General features: G+C 36.5%; 2 protein-coding genes across 2 annotated transcripts; one reads left to right on the top strand and one right to left on the bottom strand.

Annotated features, from left to right (window-relative positions):
- Positions 1-7,955: 7,955 nt before the first annotated feature.
- LOC144433148 (uncharacterized) lies at positions 7,956-14,892 on the bottom strand. Its single transcript, XM_078121458.1, has 6 exons — positions 14,876-14,892; positions 14,142-14,349; positions 11,461-11,512; positions 8,830-9,114; positions 8,387-8,554; positions 7,956-8,038 (listed from the first exon to the last, which is right to left on the bottom strand). The coding sequence occupies exons 1-6, from the start codon at positions 14,890-14,892 to the stop codon at positions 7,956-7,958; spliced, it is 813 nt and encodes a 270-aa protein (XP_077977584.1).
- Positions 14,893-15,474: 582 nt separating this feature from the next.
- LOC144433147 (xaa-Pro aminopeptidase 2-like) lies at positions 15,475-19,132 on the top strand. The gene is made up of 3 exons (XM_078121457.1): positions 15,475-15,513; positions 17,190-17,288; positions 18,474-19,132. Exons 1-3 carry the CDS (start codon positions 15,475-15,477, stop codon positions 18,684-18,686), a joined length of 351 nt encoding a protein of 116 aa, XP_077977583.1. The 3' UTR covers positions 18,687-19,132.
- Positions 19,133-19,560: the final 428 nt, after the last annotated feature.

Here is a 19,560-nt window from a genome sequence, read left to right as displayed (position 1 = left end):
GGTTCAGTCTTTTGGAAGAGACGGTCTGAGGTCAGGAGCTTCGATCTGCTCCGTGGCCACTTCCAAATGATCCAGGTTAACCATGAACATTGTGTGTAGTTTGAGCTAATTCCCTAAAAGTCCAAGTCGATCCCGTGTACAGAGTGGAGAGAGAGAGAGAGAGAGAGAGAGAGAGAGAGAGAGAGAGAGAGAGAGAGAGAGAGAGAGAGAGAGAGAGAGAGAGAGAGAGAGAGAGAGAGAGAGAAACATTGAAGGGGGTTACGTTAACAGAAGAGGTTACCCCAATTTGTTACAATTGCATTATTTGGGTGTTTTGTCATCTCATCAGTGCCACTGGCCCCAAATCCCATTGCTGTCATTCGGGTTCGGGTTTGGATTACAATAGGGTTAGGATAAGATTTTGACTAAAGGTTAGGGTTAGGAAACATGATATCAGCCTATATCAATCAACTTGCTGCTAAACAATGTAATGAATTAAAAATCATAAATAGATATCGACTAAATTTCATCCATCTGGCCACTTGAAAAGTAAAATCATTTTAACACCCCCTCCCCCACACAAACACCACCACCACCATCATCAAACTAAAAGAATGAGTTTTTTAAATCTTAAATTGAACAATTGATCTCACCCTTAAATAATAGTTTGCGATGTCGGCATAAAAATAAATGGGCCTCTTACACCTTCAGAAATGTCATACCCTATAGCATAGGGTCATCGCCTATGTACGTGACTCTCAGTGCGTTGCCTGGAAACGGTTCTCGATCTGTGTGTTGCTTTACAGCATATGCTAATACTATTGTTCATACTTTGTTTAATCGATATCTTGGTAGTTCACTTTACTCTTGTTCTTCCCCCAATATGATTTTCTCAGGGGGGTGGGGTGGGGGGGGTATTTTTATGTGGACATTGGTTACACATTTCTTAGGGTTCAATTTTCAGTCATACACATATTTGTACTGTAACCTCGAATGAACTACAGATATATGTGTTTGAATGAGCTGTGTTGAGTTTCACAGGTCCCATTGAAAATGGATACGTTTCAGTGGCTCCAGCAACCTATTCTCATTCAGTATATGGTGTCAGAAACCTTGCATTCAAAGCATTCAACTCTGGGCGTATGATATATAGTATGTTCAATATACCATGGAGTTGAAATGAGGTCAGACCTGTTCGAGCACGTTCTACCCAGCTGGGTGTAACTTTAAAAAAACGATTTGCAATTAATAAAAACTATCAAATTTAAACGTATATGAGAGAAATATAGAATGCCTAGTAGTAGGAATCCTAAATACCAGCTGTTTGACAGTTTTATGTGATAATTTTATTATAGTACATGTGCAATTTATTTTCTTCGAGAAAAATTCTCAACATGCAAGTAATAAACAGGATTATACAATGATATGGGGAGAACATATAATACAATGGTGTGTATTTCGTATAAGGTTTTACGTACATGGGTAGAATCTTGAAAATATTTGACGAAGTGAAACGTGTCGTTGTGGATTTGGTAAACTCATTCTATACTCATGGCTATAGGTCAAACCTTTATTTACCCTGGCCAACATTACTCGTATCCAATAGCTAAGATATATAGAAACACTTTGTGAGTAAAATATTACCTTAAGTTTATCAATTATGGCTGATCTTCGTATAATTTGATATGAAATGTTACAAACGAATAATTTTGTGCATGCATTATACGGATATATTCAACATATGCCTTTACGTTTCACTTTCGTTCACTGACAGTTAGGTCAATAGAAGAGGTTTCGTTGTGTAGATCAATGCATTTCACAACCATGATATTCATTAAAAGAATCGGGTTTAACATCTAGCATCTTACCTTCACATCAAACCTAGCTGTTTCGGTACTGAATCTATAACTCATCCGTATATAGGTCTAACTGATTGATCTATCCTCTCAAAGTATATACCAACAGACAACCACCGTCTAGACGATCGCACCGATGTAATAAGGAATGGTGTTTTCTGAGGAGGGGGGGGGTGACATATCAGAAGACGGTACTCGACGAAGGTAGAAACTGTTTTCAGTATCGTGCAGTATTTAAGAAGGGTCTTTTTTTGACAAACATTACACCAGCTGCTGTATTGTGGTGTGGTGTGGTGTGCTGTGGCGTTGTGTTGTGTTGTGTTGTGTTGTGTTGTTATGAGGTCGTCTCCAGCCACTGCTGAGTGTGGCCTCCGCCAAAATCTGCTCTCTCTCTCTCTCTCTCTCTCTCTCTCTCTCTCTCTCTCTCTCTCTCTCTCTCTCTCTCTCTCTCTCTCTCTCTCTCTCTCTCTCTCTCTCTCTCTCTCTCTCTCTCTCTCTCTCTCTCTCTCTCTCTCTCTCTCTCTCTCTCCTGTTGAGTAGGGGTAAATTTGTAACATTTTGTGTATGATGGGATGGATGACCTTAGTTTGAACCCGGATATATATACAGTAACAATATGTTTCTTAAACATTAAAACCTCGCCCAGTTAGAATATTGGTTGGCCCTGATACTCTTACAATACATTTTACCGAGAATTCGACGTCACACCTGTAGAAGTAATGACCGCATGCGCGCGCACACACACTTGGTCCTGTTGTGTTCACGACTTGACTAAACCAAATGGTCTCCCCACCATTGTCTATGACTTTAAAAACGTTATATGATAGTGCAATGCAGGTCATGCAACACCATTTGGCGTGTATTGTTTCAATAGAGATGGATCACACCTCTCCAGGTGATTCCTTCTGTGGCATATGCTTACGGGCGGAGTTTTTGAATATTGTCTCTACACAGACTCCTTGCACAGAGGTGTATATTTTATTCGTGTCTCTACGTGTTCGTTGTGTATTTGAGTTGTGTCTGTTGTGGAAGACCGGTGAGGGCAGCAAACAAGATTGCTGCTGCGCAGTGCGCATTGTCATCATTGAACTCTCTTTACCAGCGATTATAACTTTGAGTATAGTACACATAGCATAGTCATGTTATTGTTTATTTTCGACCGCCGCACTTGAAAGAGCACAACATGCATGTATACTGGTAATATATCAATTATTTGACACCGTGTGTGTTGACCACAGGCACTTGTTTCCCGAGATTTATCAGGGTATATCTTATTCGAATACAATAAAATATCGATAATATTGACGTGGCGTGTTTTGCCAATTTGTATATGAAAGGGGTAAAATAACACGTGTTTCTGTGATCGCGCAAGTCCTCTCACCGCCTGTACATGTATATCTCGTAGTATACCCAGTACTACAAGAAAACGTTCGATTCTAATGGCCATGGCCACCGAGGCTATTAAAAGTCACAGGTGACAGTTTGCAAGTCGCTGGTGGCATTTGCAAGTTACAAGTCGCGGGTCTCAGTTTTCAAGCCGCAGTCGCTGTCTTCACCGGTCTTCCGTTAGTCTGTATACAGGTTGTGTATGTAAGTTGTGCCATATGGGGTTGTGTTAGCCTACCTGTACACCTGACCGACTGACGCTATTTCCACTATCTTAATTTATATTTTGATTTTATGAATTGTCGCTCGTCCATCTCTGCTGTTTGAGTTGTCTCAACGTACCAGTCGAGCATTTCAGTTGGATTCTAGTTGACACCGAACCCTATCTAGAATAAATAGAATATAATCCGATGAAATGAACATAACAAGCCTTCATGAAGAACCCCCCCCCCCCTCCACTGGTATGGTGTATAGCAAAGTTATTGTGCAAATTTGAATGGTGTCTTTAGATACAAAACTTCTTAATTTATAGACTATATCTCGCATAGTATGTTACCTTTGTACCAGGTTTGGTTGCAATCAGTAGGTGCATGCACGGCAACTTATAAGCGCCCTCGGGGGGGGGGGGGCTAACATAAACACATATACTGAGATGAAGGTTACGAGGTACAAGTCTGTGAGCCTGTAAATATACTCGCACCTTTTACCACTGTTCATCACAATAGCATTTCAAATTGTCGAAAAATTGCATGTGCTCCTTCCTGTCATCCTCACATTCAAATAGTTTGATACAACAAGGAATAATAGTACCTTGCGAAATCTGTGTATATTTTATTACATAAGAGCTCATACCACAATAGAAAAGTGACAACAAGAGATAAGAACAGTTTAACTTTGATCATTACCAAGAAAATTAAGTTATGTTTTTTTGAAGGTACAACGGAAATTACCGTTTAGTTTGTACCAGATTTGAACTGAATGCCTTCCGTAAGAGTATAGTCTTGCAACTTCATGATTTATGCAAGAAATTTAGCTCTATATCTGTGATTCGTCAAGTCCCAGTGAACGTTAGTAGTTAAAAAATGTTGTTGAAATGCCCACCAAGCCTCCTATTCTCAGCACAGGAAAGCTTGCCATCCTCAACTTCACTCGACTTTCGTGATCCCCTACTACATACCCGGGATATGGCATGTGCGTGTTGAACTTCCTTCTGTCCCACCACGAGTTTACACATTCCTTTAATCACTACGGGAAAATTGTCACGATTTTGTTGAGTGGCGCGTCCTCACTGTACACTAATTATATAGAGGTCAATGTATAGGTCACCATTATTGATACATTGTCGCGAAATTTTCTTCGTAGGCTAGGCGAGGCTTGGTCTATTTTCTATATTTTGACCACACACATTTGGGTATAAATTATAGATTATTACACTTGATAAATATGTGAGAGTGTATTTATATCCTGAAATACAGAGCTAGATAAATGATTATGGACAAACCTTGCAACAAACAGCGGTAGTTTGTTATCGAGAGAAATCGGAAAAGAACACAGTAAAAAGGAGACGGTTCCGGTTCCAGGTCAATATAATACTTCCTAAACTTCTAATCGAAAATCTAAATAGACACGATATCTCTTTATTCCCTGTCTTTATTCATCTGCGCATTAGTGTGTGAAATTTGAAAATGATAAGTTCATATTTGACGAAATTGAAACGATGATAAATATTTCACCTGTTTGTGAACTCCGCGCTCATTGTAAACCTATTTTAAGGCCAAGAAAAAAAAATTGTTTTCTGGTGAGTTTGAATCACTTAAATACCCTGCCTCGGTCTTCTTTTTTCTCGTGTTTGTCCCGCCGATGCAGAGTGCAGATCCATGGGAAACACAAAATAAGGTTGGCACGAAACCCCTGAAAACAGAGTCATTCTCAGTGTAGCGCACGAGTATAAAGTTGGCATCAGATTCAGATTCAGGTAGCGTCATATTGAGCGTCAGATAGCCTCTGATCCGAATACACCCGACGGCAGAATCCTTCCCTGTAGTCTCAACGGTATTATTTCAGGTTTGAGTCTGTCGGGTGTCTTCGGATCTGAGCAAGGTATGAGGCAACAATTCTGGTGTCTATAACAATATTGAATAGCATGAATAAAGACAACATCAAAATTTTCTGTCAAGTTCTTGTTTATAATTATTTCAGTATCTTGAATCAATAATTAATATCTGATTATAATTATACACAGAGAAATACTTAATATTAACTCGATCGAATTGTGCTGGAATATAAATAGAATATACGGGACGCTGCTGTGGAGTGTACCGATTGAATAGCACCCTCAACGGTCATAGAATTTACTTCTCTGTCTTGTCGCGCGATCGCAAGCTCGAATGATTCGAATCTTGGCAAACGTCCATGAAAGTACTGGAATTTGAAAATTCAACCTCCACGAGCTCAGCATTTGCTCAATTTGCTCAATTTGCTCATTCGCTAAAAAAGAAGGGGTAGAACACTTTGGTGTTTTTTTTCGTCATATGCGTGAAACCACATCGCCCTCGTTCACAGAGGCTTTCTGTTTTTGGCAAACTTAAGAGTATTTGTTTAATCTGTCAAATGATGCTGTTACATTTTCTCCTTCATTCAAAGTGTATATTTTGAAGAGACACAGATATGACAACTACTGTTTAATGATTATTTTTACGTAATTTTATGAAAATAATTTAGACCGGAATCAACTGTGTGTTGGAGCCTACTGCAACTATTCATACCAAATATTGATTAAACCAAGATATTATCAATTGCATTTTTGTTTATTTCCCCCACTATAGAAGCGACATTTCGGAGCTTCATTTCAAATAATGTGCTGTTTCGGCAATATGTTTTAATGACCCACAAACGCCACAATGTTCGCCAGTATGCGAAATATATATCTCACCACAAGAGGGCAGCAGGTGGTATCAAACTTCGAGAGAAAATTCATGGGCCACATGTTCGATTTGAAGCGTCCTGATTGGTTTATTCGATGCCGTGTCCTACCCCTCTATATTATTTGTTTAAACAAGGAATGCATTTGAGCTCGAGCAGCTCATGTCAGTTGTCGCAAGTGCACTAAGCATCCATTTTACACCATGTCTATCCGCATACTTTCTTTTTCTTTATTCTTTTTTGGAGTCTTCCATATTTATATAAACTTTTTCTGTGATTATTAAAAATGTTTCATTTTTTTAAAAGACCAGAAAGTGTACAAGTACATTACATATAATATTTTTAATCATTCCATTTCTGGCCTTATACCCAAAATAACAAATATGTGTAGACGTGTATAATGAGTTTATTAAAATACACTATAAATAAAGAAGTAAGTAATGTAAATGTGACTAATAGCTAACTTTGGCCTTTATTACCTGTATCACATCATTATCATTTTCAGGTTTCACCTGAATTGTTGCCTCATGCCCCTGATCTGAGGCCATCTGAAAGCTCAATATAACGTTCATAAGAAAACGCTACCTGAATCTGAATCTGAATCTGACGCCAACTTTATACTCTTTCAATCGATTAATTACTCAAATTGGTCATTAATATTCTTCAGATTATTACCAAAACCTAATCAGTTCTTGCCATTACCCTACGGAACATGTCTATGACATTTCGTTTGAATTAATGCAGCGTTTTTTTGGAAATGGTGACACACACACACACAGACTTCATCGTTATTATAAAACCTTCCTTACGGAAGGTAAAAACTACATCCCTGTCTGGCAAGTAATACTGCCTCTCTCTCTCTCTCCCTCCCTCTCTCCCTCCCTCCCTCCCTCCCTCCTTTCTCTCTCTCTCTCTCTCTCTCTCTCTCTCTCTCTCTCTCTCTCTCTCTCTCTCTCTCTCTCTCTCTCTCTCTCTCTCTCTCTCTCTCTCTCTCTCTCTGGCATACTGTCTCTCTATCTGGCATACTGTCTCTCTAACAACTCACAGTATAACGGGGAAAATATATCCCCTACAAAGTTTAAACAATTAACTTGATAAAACTCAATATTTTATTCATAAGAAATGACTACTTACATAATTATACCCATAACTATTTTCACATTTATTTAAAATATTTATGATAGTATCCACAATGGTATTACACAATCAAGCATAAGAGCATCAAACATTAGAAGATATTGTTTCTTTGATTAGACAACTAAAATATTGATATATTCACCATTAAGTAGACAGTGTACGTAATAATTGAAGGTTGTTGTTATCCATGAGCAGTACAATAATAGGTCGAAACAGTGATCACTTAGGAGGGCGCTGAGTTTAGGGTGCGGACCCAAAAATTAATTTCATTGGATTTATTGCGCAACATTGTGTTTACAGCTATACAAATACGTTCACCAACAGGTAATGCCTTACTCTTCAGGATGTACGGTTTTACAAGCACGTCATTACATGCAACAAATCAGTATCAAAAACCCTTCAATGTGCAGCTAGTGCAGCTTTAAAACTATTAGGTGGACATATATAAACAACAACGTTTTCAATCACAAATGTTTCCATTACGTGAAATATTATGTTTAATTGAAATATATTCAGTGTTCTCATTATATCACTTGATTTGATTTCTTAATTTCATATTAGTATATACATGTGACTAAAGTTATAGCTATTGCAAGATTATATGTATTATGTTATGCATCTAAAACTACTGAAATCATCAATGAACTCAAGACGGCCGATATGAATCAAACGTGTCTAGAAACTGTACAGGCTTGAAGACAGCATAACAAGGCCAATTAAGGTAATCCATCCAGCTTGAGTTCTTCTTTGCCCAGATACTGCAAAAGAGATAATGGCATAATCAATTAATATGTGGAATATCTTTATGTGACCTCTGAACACAAGAAATGTCAGATCAATAAAAAGGAGAATACTGGGAAAGAACTTGTGTGATGCAATTAAAAATGGGTCCAATAATGAATCCAAGGCAGACAGACAGACAGACAGACAGACAGACAGACAGACAGACAGACGGACGGACAAAGGCAGAGAGACAAAGACAGACAGACAGACAGGCGGGCGGACGGACGGACGGACGGACGGACGGACGGACGGACGGACAGACAGACAGACAGACAGACAGACAGACAGACAGACAGACAGACAGACAGACAATAGTTACATACACTTTCTCTGTAGGCTCTCTTGAAAGTCTTCAGAAGACCATTTGAAGTTACCACAAGTCTTAAAGCCCTTTGGTACAGGATTCATTTCTTCCGTGTTACCTTCTTTCAAAATCATTGCCATCCCTTCCACCTGGTGGATTTCAATGTGACAATGAACAAACCACCAACCTGAAATGAAACATAATTATAGATACCCATGTTTCATTTGGTATTTCTTATTTTGTATTAATATTTAGCCAGACTTCGTTCTCAATCTGTTGTTTCACCATTGGAAATACAGGAAAGACTGATTCGTGTCCAGTTTGGAGAAATAATTACTAATAAGTATGCCTTCCATGACCACAACGCAGACAAACAGTCATCAGCATAATGAATCAATTACATTCGTGTTTAGATCTATATATTTGATATGTTTGCATTTACATACACACGAAATTACAAACCTGGATTGTCAGCTTTGAATCGGATGATAGTGTATCCACCAACTGGTACGATCACGGTGTCTTTCATAGGTGGGTTGACCAGATTCAAGCCTGGAATATTATCACCATACCATGTAGAGTTGCTCCATGTGACATTACTACATCGTTCGTCATTTCCACAATCGATATCCTTGTTATCACCTTTATATACTCCGTTGGCATCGTATTCGGCAAAGGCTGTCTTCATGACGTAGAATTGATGTCCATGGAAGTGGACAGGATGAGGATTTCCACCAATTGCTTCACCTATGTTATGTAAAGAATGATAATAAGGAATATGCCAGTTTCTCCAGCCGGGAGGGGGAGTCGGTGGATTTTTCCATCTGGCCGACGAAAAATCACTGCCCCCCCCCAAACCAAAAACAGGCTGACCCACCATCACTCAATTCTAAAACATAGTGACCCCCCCCCCCCCCATATATCATATTTACATGACAGGTATTTGATGGTGACTCAGAGTGGACTGCTTTACAATATACCTTAAATGATAGCATCATACTAAATCAGCGACTACACGGTAAATATATTCAAAAAGAGGTTTAATAGCATCTTGACAATAAAAAGGTGGGGGGAAGGCTTTGTATTGGAATATATACACCTCTCATTGGGGTCCTAGAAGAACTGGAGGTTTATTGACACTTAATTTCCAAGCTTTAATTTCCAAGCTTTACAAGACAGCACCAACGTGTAAAAAGTGACTACATAGTGAAAAAAAGTTTAATAACATCTTGACAGTAAAACATTGGGGGAAGACTTTTAGATGGGATATGTCGACCTCTTGTGGGTGTCCTTGGGGTCTTCCCTTTTTTACTCTTACAAATTTGTAAAGCCAACCTGTAGGCTATTCAGAACCCTTCAGACAATAACTTCCAAGCTTTACAAGACAGCACCATCAAGTATCAGAAATTAAACTATTCTTTACATCAAGGGTAGAAATATGTTCTTAAAGTTATCGATATCAAAGGTCAGCACGTGTGATGGTTGTATCAGTGGCAGGGGGATAGTTGGCATTACTATTGCAGATATAGTAAAGTATGGTATGTTAGAGAACTTTAGGTGCTCATACCTACTATGTAAAATAGAAGCTGCAATCTGATGAAATGTGGCGATTTGAACGTAGAGTCGATAGCATGTAGTGTCCGAAATAGAAAGCATACAATGTGTATTAATCCCTTCATACTGAAGAGTAGAACAATTTAGATTGACTTATTTTATATCTTGGAAGATAACCATTACGGAACTTTCAACTTTTGGCCATTGATTGTGAAATACTCGAGTATTATTATGACATTTGGTGTAACTAATGTGGTAGGTAATACATGTATATCTATAGTTGTGTTTGAGTGTCACTGCGGGCGAAGTAATAAAGGTAGGAAACAGGGTCAAGAAAAAATGTCACAGTGCAGACAAGGTCATGCCACTGTAGATTCATTGATGTTTTCTTCCATCAAAATCCAAAACACAATGACCCCCCTATCCATGATTTTCAAAAAAGGATGACCCACCTACTGCCAATTTCAAAAACAGGGTCACCCCCCTACCAATCCACCCCCAACCCCCGGCCGAAGAAACTGACCGGTCCCTAACCTATTGAGATGTGAAACCTAAACAGGGAGCAGCCAAAGGCCAGGGTCTCATTCCCAACTTGTTCTTGCATTAGTGTTATCGTAGCCAAAAGGATTACATTTGATCAGCTTGCGTGTGAATGGTGTGTGTGTGTGTGTGTGTGTGTGTGTGTGTGTGTGTGTGTGTGTGTGTGTGTGTGTGTGTCTGTATTTCTGTCTGTCTGCCAATGTGTCTGGCTGTGTCATCGATGCCTAAATTCAAACGAAATGCAGTACACGATTTCTTAAGGGTAATGGCTAGAACCGATTATGCATTGGTAAACATATGAGTATTAATGAGGTATTTATATACATAATCATTTTCGGTTTAAGCAATTTCTTAATAATGTAAGCTACAAATTGCATGTAATTTTGTACATGCACTGATGGTAACGAAGACCATGTGACCTATAAAGCTTGTTGATTTAGCTTATAACAATAATAATCAATTTGCATAATTAATGACTTTCATAATTACACTATATCTTAAGAATGCACATTTCAAATTCCATCTAAGTTTGTGCACACATCAACCATAAGAAAGTGCACATGTCCTATAAAGGTTGTTGACATAGCTATTAATTTTAATGTGTAATCCCTGATTAGGCTGTATCTTGAAAATGCAAGCTTCAAATTTCATATTATATTTTGGTACATCAATTGATCATTATAAATTATTACAAATGTTCTTTTCCATATTCCAATCGAATGCAATAACATATTCACCTTGCTATGGAATACCGCAACCAAACATTCCATGGAATATCATAGCCAAACTTGCTCTATAATACCGCAACCAAACTTTCCATGAAATGTCAATACCACACTAGGTAGTATAAAAAACAACATGTTTACTTGTAATAGCAGTTATATATAAAAGAAGACAAATTCTTACCCGGATACTGTACCCTGTTGTGTAAAACAATTTGTACAGTGTTTCCAGTGGTCAGTTCTAGAAAGTGTGTACAGCTGCAGTGTCCCACCTTACATTCATCATCACAAAGCGTCATATATTCATCATAGTCTTCTTCAGGTAAAGTCTGTATAAAGGTAATTAAAACAAAAAGGTATTCTCAATGACCAAAAGGAAGAGTTAATACGATCAATCCCAGGCCATAAAAGAGTATCAGTAATACTCGTATGTCTGGACTTAAATAGATAAAAAAATATAAATCTAAATTCTTATATATAAGCTCCTGGTATTTCGAGAGAGTACAACGTCATCGAGGATGAATGGTTCCCCTAATATCAGCCGTATCCCTCCAAACCGATAGGTGATAACGATAACGAGATGATGTCGTACGAGTGCGAAATACCTGGGTTATTTATTTATTGCGTACATATACCCAATACTTGTAATATTTTGATTATTATTTTGATTTTACACTAAAATGTTTTAAGTGTGAACGTATTAAGTTTATGAAAAGAATCAATCTACTCTTTATGGCAGTTACTGTTCGTTTATTTAGTACTGTATAGCAAGTGTTTATGTGGGGCAGATGTCATTTGCTTGTTCATGATTGGCTGTGCAGTTGTCTTCACTGAAGTAGGGGATTATTTCAAACTACGTCATGGTACATTAACATTTTCATTCAAAATTGTGTCAGATTGTTTCCATGTTGATGTTCTAAAATGTAATACATAGAAAAGACTTCCCACTATTGTATAATCCCATAGCTCCTCTAGCTAATTCTGGATCTTATGGTTTCATACTCAATTTGAATATTAGTAAGGCTATAATTCATATCACCATCTGGACTTTTAATGAGATATTTTGGCTCTGATAGTGTGAGCTCCCATTCACTATGACTTCCAAGAGCGGATGGATATATAGCTCCATTATTTGTAACCATTAGATGACATAATTTATATCTGAAGTTTCTACCATAAAAGCTATACAATAATTCTTCATAACTATTTGCATTCGCAACAGCAGCTCTTGATTGAATAGCTCAAAAATTCTCTTCTGAAATTTCATATAATGTGTTATTATCCCTATTGATATCCTTGGTGTGTTTATAGAGATCTCTGTATGTTTCTATGTATTGTATTGTATTGTATTGTATTGAATTGAATTGAATTGAATTGAATTGAAATAAATTTATTCCACCAGAGAAAAAATATATACACAAACTTTGAAAGCAACAGAAAGAATATTTCTGGTCATTTCTGTTCAAATTAAAAGAGATGATAGTTCTTATAAGGCGGGTAAATACATCAAACTTGATAAAATAGTATTTATAACCTTAGAATTTCATAACAATTCAAATACACAAGAACAAGTACCATCTTTTAATATAAGAATATATTTTAGAGAAATTATAAAAGTGTAGAAGGAAATACAGTTTGAAATCAAAAGAATTGTTACTAAAAAAATTAACTACAAATTTAAATTTGTAATAAGAGTTCTGTTGATTTGAAATATATAAATTAGTTACAAATATGTCATTTCTTTGTTTGTCAGGTAGATTCCCATAACTAATAATTTAATTGCTTGTTATGAGGTACCTGACATCAATGAGCATGACCTTTGACCCCTGCGATCTTAACCAAGTGACACTTCACCGCAAATGACCTTTTTCCCCAAATGACCTTTGACCTCCAATGACCTACATTTGGTATTGGAATTCCATGGAGAAAAAAAGACTGATAAACTTTCCTATGTATAAAAAAACCTATTTAAATTACAAACTGTCCTAGCACCCCATATTACATAACTGAAATTAAAAGTGGTACAAAAATAGATTTTTCATCATTTTGCACCATTTTGTAATCAAATACTGTCAACATTTATATTTCAACCTTTTGTTTTTATTTCCAACTGCTGTGCAACCATCTTACCGCACCATATTTCACTCGCCTACGGTATCGCCAACACAATTTCTCCACATAAAAAAAACATAATTTACAAACTGTCCATAGTACCTACTATTAATCACCGAAATCATTAAGTATACGCAAATGAATCATAAATATAGAAACATCATCAAGCTTTACAGGACACATGTACTTTGTTATGTATGTATTTATATATGTATGTATGTATGTATGTATGTATGTATGTATGTATGTATGTATGTATGTAGGTATGTATGTATGTATGTATGTATACATGCATGCATGCATGTATGTATGTATGTATGTATGTATGTATGTATGTATGTATGCATGTGTGCATGTATGCATGTATGTATGTATGTATGTATGTATGTAGGTATGTATGTATGTATGTATGTATGTATGTATGCATGTATGTATGTATGTATGTATGTATGTATGTATGTATGTATGTATGTATGTATGTATGCATGTATGTATGTATGTATGTATGCATGTATGTATGTATGTATGCATGTATGTATGTATGTATGTATGTATGTATGCATGTATGTATGTATGAAAATATATGAAACTGTAAGCTCCCATTCTTAGATATTCTCTAATGAAAGTAATTAATTATACAAATGACTAATTACAATTAAAAACCCCACCAGCAACTATATCAACCTTGTGTGCTTTATTATCATCAGTGCATATACCTTATTACATGGAATTTAAAGTGTGCATTCTTAAGATATAGTCTAATTATAAAAACCATTAATAAATACCTGTTACACTTGTATGAAAGGAAGCGACAGCTACTATTTAGCAATGTAAAATTAACTTTACCATGGGTGGTGTGGACGGTGTGACGAAACTTTTTCCGTTGATCGATGATATCCTAGAATGAGGTTTACCAGTGAAGTGAAAGTTGAGGAAATCTTCCATCGAGTTACTTCTGTCATCTGCAGGCATAGTGGGAGGCTTAGGCTGAGAGTTAGTTGCAGTTAAACTTGCGAGTGATTTACAGTCGGTAAACTGATCTGGCGGGAAGTAACTGGAAGAAAGATAAATAAACACAATTGAAACTGGATTGGTCTCTACAAAACCCAACTCAAAGGGTTACAAAAAGTTCTGATTAGTTTTCGGTCTGTTAACAGCATCATCAAGTAAGTATATATATATATATATATATATATATATATATATATATATATATATATATATATATATATATATATATATATATATTAGTAGAAACGTGTTATAAGCTTAATCAAAGTAATTATGTTCAGCTAAAAATATTCAGCTAAACTATCTGTTAATTCATTGCTTGAAAAGATTGTCAGACAAATCAACTTCTCACTTGTATAAGCCGTTGTTTGAGTAATGATAACCTACTTAATATAATACTGTATGGTCGATTCTTTTCTTTCAGACTCGAAATGTATCTGAATAGCTGCGTGCTGAACAATGCACCTTTTATGAGAGTAAATGTGTGTTTAGTCTAGCAACTCATAGCCTTTGATCACTCGTATTTACCTGGCCGGATAAAGAAAAAATATTGGGGAATAATATCTAACTATCCACAATCCATCATTTTTCTTCAATTTAAGCGAATTAAAAAGTCATTGGAAAATTTAAAGCTACAACTACTGGTTAAAATCAAAAGTGTACTCATACATTTGTGGTAATCATAGCCGTAAAAAAGCCAAAGTTATATAGTAATGAATAAAAATATAAATTATGCAAATTATAAAGAAACAAACAGATGATACATAAATGTAAATGAAATAATTATATCTGTTAATCATAGATTAAGTAGTTATGAAATAAATAAGTCAAGTCTAAGTTGTTTTGATGACAAAACATTTATTTTTCAATTATATGATTATATAAGTCATGTGCGTATGACCATTACACTATCTAGACCTCCCAACTAATTTCAGACAAAGGCTATGGGTCACACAAAGGAGAAAGGATTGACTCAAAATACAATAAAACTTTTACAATTTGGTCTATGGTTTTAATTTCATAACTTTTCAAAGGATGCTCTTCCCTTTAAGGTGTTTGGGTTCTATGGTGCCCATAGTGAATGTTATTACATAATACCTAAAAATAGACATCTACCTTTCTTCACCTAAATGTTAAATGCCCCTTAATAAAATCAACAATTAGAAAAATGGGGAAGGAAGAGGGCTATTTGACATTCTCCTATTTTGTTAGTTTGTGGTAATAAAGGGTTTGCCGAACCTAAACCTTTTTTTACGTATTCGAGAAAAAAATAATAAAATACCGAAAATTGTGAAGTCTCGCAAGAAATAGTGGATGCGAAAACTGACATCAACTTAAAGTGACAATTTAAAGCTATTCTTCCAATCTGTAATGTATCTGATGAGTGGAAACCAATAACACTGAGACCACATGGAAAACAACTACCTAAACTAGACACTCACGTGAAAAATATATAAAAGAATAAAATACAAAATCTACCTACCCCACCTATTCTAAAATTGAGCGTAATCGGAATCACACAGTTTTTTGTTAGGCATAATGCAAATGTGGTAAGGGGTAATCAACATAACATGATGCAGGATAATCAGTTGCAAGATATCAGTCAATTGATCGATCAATCAATCAATCAATCAATCAATCAATCAATCAATCAATCAAAGAATTTTAGTGCAACATAATGAACAAGAACAATAGCACATCGATGTAAACAGTCAGGAAGCTCTTGCAAATAGCAGAGGAGGCTGGAAGGGGTGCAGAGCATGATGGGTAAAAACAACTGTGATAGCTCATTACGCAGTGAGTCGCCATTGTGTACACTTCGCGATGAGTGGTACGTTTACAATGGTGGCTGGCTCAGTGCTCACCAGCTGTATTTTGGGGCATTTTCAACTCGCCGTAACTTTCACAACAATTCATGATTTTGGATACTTTAAAGCGAAAGCTGTGACATTCATGTGCATATCCATTTTGTTGGTGCAGTTTTCATGTCCAAAGCCATAACTCAGACATGCTTGAACAGAGTAGTGATATCAAAAACAACCATGTGAGGCCAAACAATAATAACCAGGTTTGAAAATGACAACATAAACTGCCAGTTCCTTAAAACCCAATCATAGCTGGGACTACGTCATTTTCAATGACTTGTTTCCTTAATGTTTTCGATACATCTGATTGACACTGAGCCCCCCCCCCCCCTCCTCCTCCATCAACCCATCATCATCTGATAATATTACATTGGGTGAACAGCTATGCTATCAACTTGTATCTTGTACAGGTATTTCAATATCTGGCCTAATCCTAACTTGGGGGAGGGTTGTAAAAGTCACAATCTCTTGAATGGCTAATGCAATTACTAGTATCCCCCTTGAGAATCATGCAATACCCGGTACTAAATTTCATTTGGAAGTGACATTGATAGTCTGACGTGATGGTATGGGTTGTCAGTGGCAGAGTGGTTAAACCAATTGCCTCTTACCACTGCGGTCGGGGTTCGAACCCATTCAGGGTATGATTAAATTTACCACGCTGTAAATAAGAAGAGTGTCGTTCAGTTTGACTCTACCGAACAACGCAGGACCAGGTTTTCCTTGGGTGCTCCGATTATCCCCTGCTTAATATTTGTGTTTGGGTTTAATGGTTTTCAGTTTGGTTGGTTGTGTTCGCCCGACATTGCGATGAAAAGCATCTCTTAGAAATTTTCGACATATGATCGCAAATTCAGGCAACTCTGGCCTGGGTTGTTAATGGCCCAAAGCCAGAATTTCTTCTGTTACACATTGCAATGATGTTTGTAATTTTGGACATAACATTATATCTGTGTATGAATGGAATAGAATGTTAATCATGAGCAGACGAACTGATTATTTATTTGTTTTCCTGTAGAATAACTTTGGTGGTGATACATATTTTACCTTTGATGAAGTTGCATTCGTGCCCTTTGACCCAAAGTTGATCAAGTATGAACTTTTTGAAGCACCACAGGTGAGTTACTCACATATCGCTACATAATATGACTTGTTTGAAGCACCACAAGTTTGAGTTGGGTGGACTATCTCCATTCATGTTTACTTTTGTTGTGAAAGATATGGTAACCTAACCCTGTACATGTATTTTATTGAAAGGAAAGACACTTCATGAACTTTTATACACAATCTGAAAATGAAAGTGGAGAAACAACGTTAACAATGTTCCTACTTTGCTTAATCTTAAAGTGGCCATATGGATGAAATTTTGGTATCTATTTTGGATTTTTATTTGATAAAACAGCTTCACTATGTTTTTCTACTTGAAAAAATAATGTGAAATAACATATACCAAGTCCATGTTCGCAACCCAATAAACTGCAAAACGTTAAACAATGTATAAAATGTTTGTTATTGTACGTACAATAACAAACATTTTACACTTTTTGGATCTCTGCACAATGTATTGAGTAATGAACATGGACTTGGTATATCTTATTTCACATTATTTTTTCAAGTAGAAAAACATAGTGAAGCTGTTTTATCAAATAAAAATCCAAAATAAATACCAAATTCTCATCCATGTGGCCACTTTAAAGGAAAGGGTAGACTGTAATATACGTTGTGTCATTCCGCCCTCACTGGCCTGTGAAAGGTGTCACCGATGAGTCGAGTGAGGGCGCCCCGTTGTTTTTGTCGTATTACATTTGTGTTGTATTGATTTACTGATATGAACTAATTTACTACATACGATTTTTGGTGCTAATATAGCAAATCGGTAACTTACTCAGTTTTGAACTCTTCTAATAAAATACTATACTAAAAAGAAGCTGTAAAAACCTTGACATGTGCTTGGTCAGTTTGGTGAGGACTTCCTGCAAATGTTTACTGGAAAAAGTTTGTTGATGAAATAACATTTACCCTATTCTCTTTATCGTGACAAGTACAAAGAGTGAAACGTATGGATTCTTACAAGATTTCAAAGTTGAATAAATTACAGAGGTAATATTTTATCACCCAAAATCATATGTAAGTTGATAACAGTAATCAATACAAGTGTACTAAAAGCAGAAATATACTAAATCCTGGTTGGAATTTTCTCATAACTTGTGGAGTACACCTCGTTATCATATTATGGTATTCCTGAACACCTTATAATAAGTGACATTCTACTCTTGCTATCCTCTCTCAATATCTTCTGTAGTTGAAATGGTTGAATGAGTATCATCAGAAAGTTCGGGATATAGTCGGGCCAAGATTACAAGAAAAGAATAAAGACGCATATGACTGGATGATACGTCAAACAGAACCTGTTGAAGACCCACTCACCACGGGAGCTGCGAGTTTGATGATAAATGTGGCGTTTCTTTCTGTCGTCACGTTCTTCTCACTGCTCGTCAATATGAAAGTCATGTAAACACACAGTTTGATATTAAAGAACTCTTTCTTCGTAGCTATAGCATAGACAGTGTTAGACTATAGACCATACACGGGTCTATGGTTAGACAGCGTCCCACAACTAATTGCTTTATTTGCATTATCTACTTCCAGTGTGAATATACAAGAACTACATACTAATGGTCAGGGAATAATTATGTGATACCAATAAACTTTCATTTTAGTCCTTACACAACGAATAAAACAATATAAATCACATGATCAATACGTCACATGGATCACGTGATCAATGGCGTCATATGACTGCGTGCCAAAATAATTCACAACATTTTTACAAAATATCAAGATTGTTTATATATTTGTTCCTACTTTTATGATTTCTCCCTACATACTTCACGAGTTTTGCTAAAATTATGTTCCAATTACTTCAGCATGTTTAAGGTAGATACATCGCCGGGGGCGTCCTTACCACCCCTTCCCAGTTTGTGGAAAGGAATGAGAAGAGCGCCCACAGCGACTGAACTTTCAGGCTGGTGTAGGGTCACATGTCAAGGATGGTAGAAACGCTGTATTCCAGTATGAACGCTGTACAGCAACTGCTGTAAAACCTCGGGCCTTTTTACGGCACCGTTGTAGACAAACCGGGAAGAGGTATAATTTTTTCGTTGCATCAGCAGAACACGATTGTAAAGCTAACAAGAATGGACAAGGCTTTCTGTTAAGAAAAACTTATGTCGAGTTGATATTTATGCCAAACATCGTGTATTCTAGTGTCGCGCCGGTCATTGAGGTGGAGATTCAGAATACTGATTTTAAAGTTGGGTTGTGCTGAAAACGTGTTCAAGCTTATGTGTTCAACTTATTCGACCATTAAATTGTTATGATAAAGTTCA

This window comes from Glandiceps talaboti, chromosome 3 (assembly GCF_964340395.1).
Source record: "Glandiceps talaboti chromosome 3, keGlaTala1.1, whole genome shotgun sequence".
Lineage (NCBI taxonomy): Eukaryota > Metazoa > Hemichordata > Enteropneusta > Spengelidae > Glandiceps > Glandiceps talaboti.
The sequence above is the reverse complement of the archived record's forward strand: the minus strand, read 5'-3'. Positions and strand labels throughout refer to the sequence as shown.